Genomic DNA, 10,347 nt, shown 5'->3' with positions numbered 1-10,347 from the left:
CCCCTCATTTCTTCTCCTTGCAGTTTAGTCCAGAAATACATGTATTTGACTGGATACCTTTGAATAACAGAGTCATTTCTAATAAATAATGGAAATGACATAAAGGGGAAGCTCACAAATAGAAACAGTCTCTTATTCCAGAACCCTTTCTCTTCCCCACCCCTCACTCAGACAAAATTCTGCATTACTGTATAGGTACCAGCAACCCAGTCTCTGGCAGGGGAAGGATAGGCTCAAATGAGCTCACTTTCAGTTATTACTGCTGGCTTACTGAGAAATATCTAATATACACCAGTCATACTTTACTATAAAGCCTTTACTCAGAAAGGACCATTATTATTCAACTTGGAAAATGGACAGAGAGGAAGGAAGAGGGATGGATGGGTTATTGGAGGAGTCCAGATGGGACTTCATGTTTACTAATGAGACTCTGAAGATTCTTAAGACCCTAGTAAGAAGGTCAGCAATCTATGAAGCCTAGCTGGATAGATATTGCAATCTTCACACTTCACACTTCAAAAGAGCTAAACTTCGAGGCTAAATACTTTTAGGAATAGTGCCTCTTGTTTTATTTTTCAGGCATTCAAACTCGTGTCCTTGATGTCACAAAAAAGAAACAAATTGATCAGTTTGCCAATGAAGTTGAGAGAGTTGATGTTCTCTTTAATGTTGCTGGGTAATGTCTAACTTTTTAATTTCACTTTCCTTACAGAAAGTTTTCTATGACTTTCATTCAAAGAATTTTGACAATATGGCAAAATCATTCATATATAGTCTTCCATCCTCATATAAGAGTGTATTCATATAAGAATACACCCAGAAACATGAAAAAATAGTTACCAAAGTTAGTTTTTAAGCATCTATTAAATTTTCAGCCATGTAGGGGATGTAGAAATACATCATGTTGTTCCTGCTGCCATGAAACTGACATTCTGATTGAACTGGCAGAACTTTGGTACATGGAAGTCACAGCCAACAATATTTTATAATTAATTACATAATCTGGGTCCAGAGGACCAAATCAGCAAGGGTTCCAATGTTTAGGAAGCTTCCGTCAGAAAATGTAACTTGAAAAACAGTGAAGGCTACTTTAAGGGTTTGTTTTGTTCTGCCTTAACATCTCTCTTACAACAAACTAACATCTCTCAATATGTTAGAACACTAGCAATATCACGTTGCTGTTCTGAGATGTTGAGACACTTGTTTTCCTTGCAATTTTGATTTCCCTTGCGAATTATAAATCTGTGCCACCTGAGGGCACTGTTGCTCTTGAAATAGGAATCAAATAGGCAAATAGGGCAGATGGGTTTTTTTCTCTCTCTCTCTCGCTTTTTTTTGGGGGGGGAGGGGTTGTTTTGTTTTGTTTTTGAGACAGGGTTTGTCTGGATTCCCCAGGCTGGAGGGCAGTGGAATGATCATAGCTCACTGCACCCTAGAACTCCTGGGCTCAAGTGGTCCTGCTGCCTCAGCCTTCAAAGTAGCTGAGGCTGCAGGTGTGTGCTACCATGCCCAGCCCTGTTCTCCTTTATTTGTTTTTTGCTTTTAATGGCATTGATGTTTCCAGCACAATTAGCATAAAGCTTCTTATGTTCGGTGACCGTACTTTTGTTTGGAAAACAAAAAGGATCTTGTTTTCAGATGACATTTCTAGCTTAAGTTGTTAGAATTCTTACTAATGTAATATACTAAGTGATACTATGTTTGAATTGCTTAGTCTTGATAAGGGAAAGAGACAGTGGTCTAAGTCACTAAGTGACAATAGAAATAATCAGCAAATGGAATAGAAAAATTTTAATGGCAGTTATTCCTCCATTGTTTAATCACTCTTCTAGTTTTGTCCATCATGGAACAGTCCTGGATTGTGAGGAGAAAGACTGGGACTTCTCGATGAATCTCAATGTGCGCAGCATGTACCTGATGATCAAGGCATTCCTTCCTAAAGTAAGACCACCACCACCACCACCAGGATAAGCACCACATTAGGTCTCCGTACTGGGCACACAAAGGGGATTCCCACATGTGCCGAAGAGCGATAATAACTAACGTAATGATTAACGTGCATTGAACATTGATATCAAGGCATTTTACATAAATTAATCTATTTAACCTTCCAGCTTATCCACTCAAGGAATATTTATTAAGTACTTTCCACAAACCAGGCTCCATTCTAGGCACAGAAGACACACAAGTGAACTAAACAAAATGCCTTCGATAAGGCAGGTTCCATTATTGGGGGTGAGATGGGACAATCAGTAATCAAACAGACATAGAATATGTGGCGTGGTTTTAAGTATAATGAAGAGAAAGAAGCTAGGATATCAATGCCTCTCTGGACTCCACTGCAAAGGTGAAACTGTCATAGCAGTCCAAAAGAAGTGAGAGAGCTGATCATTCAGGTAGCTTGAGAGAGGATTCCAGGCAGAGGTAACAGCAGGGAGGCACACAAGACTGGAATAACCCTATGAGGTAGGTACTATTTTCTCATCCATTGTTCGGAAGATGAAACTGAGAGTTTAGGCAACTTGCTCAAGGTCACCCAACTAGCACATGGTTAGAACCAAGATTTGAAGCCTGGACATTGAGCCCCTTCATGAATTTCAGTTTAGGCTCACACTCTCAAGATGGATGTACCCCATTGCTTTTCTCTACCCTGAAACTTCTCCCTTCGCTCTTGTTTTGATCTGAACCACAGTGGTACTGGGCAGGTGAGAGAAAGTGTGTGCTCAAGAGAACGTTCCTCCTGGGCCTGCTTCCCTTGAATTCTCAAGCCTTCACACAATGCATCAATGTTTTAAATTTTATTTTATAAACTAGCATTAAGCGCCTCTTGGTATAAATCACTATATAAGGTGCTCTAGGGGAGTATAAATATGAGCAACATACGTCCCTGACTTCAAATGAACTTATAAACCAGTGGTAGCAGACAGCACAGGCTGAGACAATGAAAGGGGTAGACTGGGTACACAGCCAGCTCAACTCAAGGTTATAAATTGAAGCTAGTGAAATGCAGAAGAACCACTTTTCCCTTCCATCCCAGCTGGATTCAATGTCCTGTCCATGTCAGGGCAGGAGAAGAGCTTTGTTAATGGCACAGCAGGGCTGATATTCTACTCTGAATATTCAACCTAATGTCAAGAAGATTCCAGATGAACATTAACAGGAAAATTGGAGAAACTGACTTAGTAATGAAGGAACTTTGAAAAATCTACTTGTTTAGTGCCTAGAAGAGATTTTTGGGTGGGTCCACAGAATGTTGAACTAGCAAATTTTTATAACAAATTGTTTTTTTTAAATGTAAGTTGCTTTTTCAGCCTCTTTGGAGTTTATGAGAATCTTTATTATTTGGAACACGAACGTATTTTTGAAGACAGATCCTTTGCATAGGTTACAGGGGTAGAGCAGAGTCTATGGTATAGGAGGAAAGCTTAGGTCATTGTGGTTAAGACTATTGCACATATATGAGACTCATTTCCAAAACCAGGCTCTAAACTGCTTTACAAATTTTAGTAAAGGAAGTAGGTGTGGAGTACAGTGGAGCTGAAATGTAAACTTGTGTTAATTTCTAAAATATACAAACATTAACTTGCAAACTAGTGAGTTTGCTTGTGATTTACAACATCTTAACAATGATCCATATGAGCCAAAAACACATATTTGTTTAAAAAAAAAAAATCCAAAGAGATGTTAATGGCAGGGATGTGGTATTAGAAGGTTCTAGTGCCACTTGTTTAAAGTGGCCCTGACAAAATCGAATCCTGGTCTTGGACTGTCATCAGAAGTCCTTAGGTGCAGTCTGCGCCCTGCCCCAATTGGCCATGTGCCATAGAGATGGCACTTGTAACCTCCCAGTACATATTTCTTTTAGCTAAAAAATAAGGATGATAGGTTACACAATCACTCCCAGCCATAATTATCTAGGATCCTCTGTATCATTAACTATGACGCACATATCCCAGGTTAGAACTTTCCAGGGGAAGCCGAGGTTTGGAGTCTAGGCAGATCTGGAAGGTCAGCTGGTCAGAACATAGGAACACTCATAGGAAATTTTTGTTCATGGATAGATACACAGGAAAGCATTCCAAGACTGGAAGATCAGTCAAAAGGCAGAGAACAAGTTGAAAATACTTTAAGGAGAGGTCAATGCAGAATCCAAGCTCCACCAGAAGAGAAGATCCATTAGGGCAAAGATTTGGGGATATCTTTGTTATTTGGGTTAGTTTGTTTGCTTGCTTCCTGCCCCACCCCCCGCCCCGCCGCTATATCTTAGAAGAGTTTTTAGCATATAGAGGTGCTCAGCAAACATTTGTCAAATAAATAAATGAATCAAGGTTGTTAGTCCAGCAGGAACCACTGGAGACCCAAGTGGCCAGATTTCACTAGGGTTAGGGGCTGAGCTCTGGCCAATGGAGACAGAAGGGCTGAGTCAGAGTAAGACTAACTAGATACAGCTCCATGGACTCTTAAGCGGGTATTTCTACCTTCTATCTTAGCTTCTGAGAGATCAATCCTAGATAGCAGTACTATGTACCAGGCACTTCACTTTATAGTCATGCCTGCCAGAGAGGGCTATTGCATGAGGAGCCAGGGAGAGCCTGACACTATGACAACAGCTCCTGACCTGGACTGGGAAGGCAGCATTGGAACAGGCACTGACTATGGGCTCTAGAAGCAGCAGAGGGACCTTGGTTGAATTTGGTTGAATGGATAGTGCAAGTGTTAGGGGACAGCAGTAACATCTCTTAGATGGCTTTATTCTAAGGTTTTGCCTGAGATAATATTGCATTTCTAGAGAGGACTAGAGATAGACTTACTTAATGACCTATCTTTATGTATTAAGTTGGAGTATATGTATTCTATATGTATTTTTAATGGGGAATGCTATTTGCTAAATTGGATAAGAACAATTTTAAGGCTTACTTTTCAACATCATTGCACTTGACCAACATTTTTGACACTTTTTATGAGAACCCCATTTCATTATGGTCCTCTTTATTATGTAAAACACACAATTGAGTTAAACATTATTATTTCCCCTGCTGTCTTCTTTAACTTGGTTGGGTTACAATCAGCCTCTCCTTGAATCCACTTAGTCCATTCAGCAAAGTGCCTTGGGGTTACTTTATATTCTGTTTTTAGGGGTAATTAGAAGCTAAATCTCAGAACAAAGTCAGAAGAATATCCTAAGGAATCAATCATCTTGGCCACACCAATCCTGGATCCATTCAATCATTCACTTCCCCCTTTCCTACACCTCTTTTTCTAAAAGCTGCTCAAGAAATTCATCCCAACAGAAGTCAATTTTTTTCTCTGGCCCTTTACACTGCCTATTGAGACTTCTACGTACATGTTATAATTAGTAAAGTTTGAAAACATTTTTAAATTTATAACAGTTTTCTTTATTATATATTTATTCAGGTAAAGGACAGGGCCCAGCAATCTGTGTTTTAAACTAGCACCTCAGGAGGTTCTGATTCATCCACATTTATTGACTGCCTACTGTGTGCACTGTCTAGGAGGACAAAACAGCCAAAGACCCTTATCTTAATAAATTCACACGTTAGTGGGGGAATTCTGAAGAAAGTGTTCTTAGGAAACATTGCCCTAAATTGGTGAGGCCCACCCTCCCTGCAGCAACCATCTACCAGGTCCTGCCCATCCTGCCTCAGCCCTCTCCTCCTCAGCTACCCATAGACATTTCTGCAGCTTCACCTTTATCACTCTTTCCTGAACCCTGCATCAGCTTCCACTAGTCTCTGGGCACCAGAGTAATCCTTGTAATCCCCAAGTCTGAACATGCCACTCCTCCTCTGCTTTAAACCCTTCAATGTCACTGCATTGCCTTCAGGGTAAAACCCAGGTTCTAAATTCAGCCCTTGTCAACCTCTGCAGCATCATTACTTCTATACCCTGCATTCCAGCCAGACCCAGCCCCTCCTCCCAGTTCCCGATGGAACCTTTATACCTGTGTACCCACTCCTCAAAGCATCCTTTTCTTCTATTTTTCTGATTAATACTCTAGTGTTCAAAATTCAGCCTGTATCTTTCCTCCTCAGGAGGTCCCCTCTGAGTGTCGCCCAGCCTGAACTGCTCCCTTTCTGCCCTCACCCTGCTATTAGATCTCTGTGGAGGTCTCTGCTGTTGCTGGATGTGGATTATGTCAACCACTAACCAGACTGGTTGCCTCCTGTAGGTAGTAATCTCCTAGACCTAGCACAATACCTGGCCTCAGTAGGTATTAAAAAAATATGTGTTGAATGGAGTAAGTTTCCCAACATCAGTAACCCACAATAACAACATTTATTTGCATTTCATTTAAGTCAGCATTCATTCGTAGTCTTGCTGACATTCTTGTACCGTGGGAAGGTGGTAATCCCCCTGGGAAATGCCAGTGAGTGCGGTCACATTGCCATCATTTCCCAGCAATAGTTGATGAGGTGTTTTGGGTTCACTGTTAAGACTGCTTAATACTGCTTAATGTGACTAGCTAATACAGTAATTAAATTCATTCTGCAAACCCTAAGAAAATGCAAATCTTTTTAAAAGGTAGTATTTTAGCACAAGAAGTGGATTTTTTTTTTTTTTTTGTATTTGTTTTGTTTCGGCAGATGCTTGCTCAGAAATCTGGCAATATTATCAACATGTCTTCTGTGGCTTCCAGCATCAAAGGTGGGTCTGTCTCCCTCTGAGGACTGCGATGCTCATACATACACATCATTAAAAGCTCTGCGTTTGGGAACAGGCATAGCAGAGATCATAATTTCAAGTACTGAAATGATTTCAAAAGTGCTTTTTTCAAAATTGGTATTAAGTTCCTTAACCACAGATCTTTTGCTCTAGATGTGAGCCAGTGGCAAAATTAAATTAAAATGTGGGGGGTTTTTTGCCCTCCCTTTTATTCTTTCTAAGGGATATGGAAATGAACATCAAACTGGGAGAAAGAACCATTTAACATTTAATTAATTGAAAATAGTGTATTGAGCACCGGTATGTGCTCTGCCCCTAAAAGAATTCACAGTCCAAAACTAGGAGCAAGGCAGCAAACATCATCTTCTCCAGTGTGATGATATATAACAGAGGTTTGGACAAAGCACTGTCAAAATACAGGGAAATAACTGCCTGTGAGTTTGTGGAATGCTTCACAAAGACAGTTGATCTGAGCCATCAGCGAGAAGTCAAGTTGAAGGACAAGGGCAGCAGTGAAAATGTGGATTATGTCACAATCTGACATAGTTGGATCTGTGAGTTTAAAATGAAATAGTTACTGCTGAGATAACATTTCTTCTCTTTGCAAGGACACACATATTCAACATACACAAGAGAGGAATGTAAAGAAGTGCCTAGGCCTCCTGTTTTACTGTTTTGTTTTGTTATTAATCTTTATTATCTTTGGGAATCTGCCTAAGAGTTACAGCAACTGATGGTGAGAAACTAAGACTACCAATGTTAAATAAGTTCAGAATTTCAATTAAGTCTCAATTAAGTTGTGCCTATACTGATATTATTTCCTTAGATCCAGAAACTGACTCTATTAAAGGAAAAAAATCTGATATCAATCTTTTTAAAAGGGGAGGAATGTGGGAGAAAGCATGAAAATGGCTACTGGGAAAACTTATTTGTGCTACCTTTCTAAAGGAAAATACATTTTTTATTCCTTCAATTGTTGAACCTTTCCTCCACCCTCAGGAGTTGTGAACAGATGTGTGTACAGCACAACCAAGGCAGCTGTGATTGGCCTCACAAAATCTGTGGCTGCAGATTTCATCCAGCAGGGCATCAGGTGCAACTGTGTGTGCCCAGGTGAGTAAGGCACTGCAGGGCTATGAACTTGGCCTTCTGACACTGTGTTTGCCACCGTGAAAGATATCTATAAAAGTTTATTTGCCACATGTTATATTGTATTCTGGGAAAAAGTTCAGAAAAAGGGGGTGAGGGCTGGGCTTATTAAGATAACAGTACAGTTGTAAGTTGAGACGGAGATCCTAAGCCACTGGGAACGAGCCACAGGTGCAAAAGGCTTAAATGTGTTGGACAATTCAGAGGCAAGTGGCTAAGAGACATAGTTGGCCAGGCTTGCTGTTGGGAAGCAGACCAGGGTTGACCTTTTCAGGGGAAAGATGTCAAGGGAAAGATGAAAATAGACCACACTCACAGGACAGCAGGGAAAAAGTAAGGGGAGTCTTCCAAAACACAAGGATCCACTAAAATCATTTCAACCACTGAGGTGGCCTATAAATAAAAAGGAGACATTAATCTTCCTTTATGCTATAAAAAGGGGGCCAGCAAACCATGGCCTATGGGCCACATCTGGGTCACCACCTGTTTTGTAAGCAAAGTTTTACTGAAACACTTCCACACCCAATTTGCTTATGTTATTGCCTATGGCTGTTTTCATGCTACAAAGGCCAGGTTTAGTATAACAATTGCAACAGATAAAATGACTCTCAAAGTTATAAATATTTTTTATCTGCCTCTTTACCAAGAAAGGTATGCCGATCCCTCACACAGAGGAAAGAAGAAAAGCAGAACTTTCCTTTTCTTAATAACCATGGGTGTGTCTCATTTTCACAATAACCATAGATGTGTTTATTAAATTGATACGTACTTTTACCCGGTTCTACCAATCTAAAAGGAACATAAGGTATCTAATAAGGATTATAATATTCTTTAAAAAGAAATTATTGCATATCCAGGATCAAGGTTTCCCTCAGTAGTGCACAATTGATATGGGGGATGGTGTGTGAAAGGGAAACATTTCAATATGACCTGGGAACCTTTCAAACCTGAAGGGCATGCCAGAATTTAGGGAAGGAGTTCATGGAGAGAATTGTGGTGTTTAGAAAGTCCCACAGGAGATTCTGATTGAATCTTCAGTTGAAACCCACTGACTTAAAGAGGGAAAACTAAACATCCCCCAAGCTACAGAATTTCAGCGATTGAGATGTTCTGTTTTATTTTTCTTGGAACAGAAATGTAAACATAGGTAATGCTAAGAAAAAGAAGAATACATGAGAGATCATTTCACTGGGTTTTGATGTACATCCTGGTGATACTTGAGTCTAGCTATTCTTGGTGCTATTTACCCAGTGGAATAAATGGTAAAATGATTTGGAAAATGTGGTTGTTTCAGCGACTGGACTTATCAGAAGATTGGAAAATATGTTATCAAACTCTTTGGAACAAGGAACTAGCTGTGACTCAGTGAACCAATCACAGAAGAAAACTTGAGGAGGACTGAGTATGTCTGAGATGCTGCTGATGGTTGTGTAGTCACAAATCTCCAGCCAGACTTGTGTAGACCCTGGCATAGTATGTCTGTGCCATGGACACAGCTGAACCCAGTGACATTGGAATCCTCTAAAGGCATGGGCTTGCTTTGCAGTTCTTATTTAATAGCCATTAGTACCAGTCATACGTAAGACATGCTGTTCATTTACCTCAGAGGGAGAAAGCTGTTAAAGCTGTAAGGATTCTGAAGAGACTGTTAGTGAAAGCTTGAGGGGCACACTGTTGGTAAAACTGTGGACTTCAAGGAGGCTATTGAGGTAAGTGAGGAAAATATTATTGAAAATTAGATAAAAGAGGATCTTTGTCATACAGTTTCAGAAAGTACATCAACACTGTTGCCTGTAGTGTGAAGGCAGAAGATGTTACTAATGAACTGGGTGATCTAGCTAAGGTGATTTCTACCCAGAGTCTTGAAAGTGCTGGCCACTTATAGTAAAATGTGACAAGAGACAGATAACCAACCTACAGAGGGGTTCCAAAACGGAGTCAGGCTTTCTGATTTTGAAGATTTCCTGCTTCATCAGAAAAAATAGCAAATGATGCTAAAATTAAGAAATGTTTTCTGAACAAAGATCAAATCTATGGTACTCTCAGGAACATGATCTAAGGGTGAAGTATGACTGTAAAACCATTTGTTACAACCTCAGAAAGATCACATTATTTGCCAGAGTACTCTTTAGTCTGAGGAAAGGGCCTTCTACAGAGAATGTACAGTTTATGTCAGTTAACAAAGAAGTCTGGGTAACTTGCTCTAGGAGACCATAAACTAAGTGGAATTTTAAAATGTTAGTGTTGTTCTTATTTTTCTTTTTTAAAGTAAAATAACTTTAAATTATATTAAATTATATTTTTGATTAAAAACTTGAAACTGTAGTTAAAAGTTGGAATTTTAAACAATGAAAATAGGCAAGGTGCTAAGAAAAATTTAGTGTCACCTGAATTGGCAAGGACTGTGGTAGCCATGGGATTGTCCCCAAAGATCCCACAGTGAACTTGATAGCAAAGAATGGTTTTGAGATCATTGAGGCAAACTGGCTCCTTAAGCTGGCAAAGTGCTTGTAC

At 39.8% G+C, this 10,347-nt stretch overlaps 1 protein-coding gene across 1 annotated transcript in view; it reads left to right on the top strand.

The window, feature by feature from the left end:
* The window catches only part of BDH2 (3-hydroxybutyrate dehydrogenase, type 2), a 22,668-nt gene that overhangs the window by 6,776 nt on the left and 5,545 nt on the right, over positions 1–10,347 (top strand). The window contains 6 exon segments of the mRNA XM_011992283.1: positions 580–676; positions 1,833–1,941; positions 6,606–6,666; positions 7,684–7,841; positions 9,531–9,546; positions 9,977–9,993. Coding sequence (XP_011847673.1) covers positions 580–676; positions 1,833–1,941; positions 6,606–6,666; positions 7,684–7,841; positions 9,531–9,546; positions 9,977–9,993 — 458 coding nt within the window.

Source organism: Mandrillus leucophaeus, unplaced genomic scaffold (assembly GCF_000951045.1).
Source record: "Mandrillus leucophaeus isolate KB7577 unplaced genomic scaffold, Mleu.le_1.0 Scaffold409, whole genome shotgun sequence".
NCBI classification, from domain to species: domain Eukaryota; kingdom Metazoa; phylum Chordata; class Mammalia; order Primates; family Cercopithecidae; genus Mandrillus; species Mandrillus leucophaeus.
This window is presented reverse-complemented; position numbering and strand designations above follow the sequence as displayed.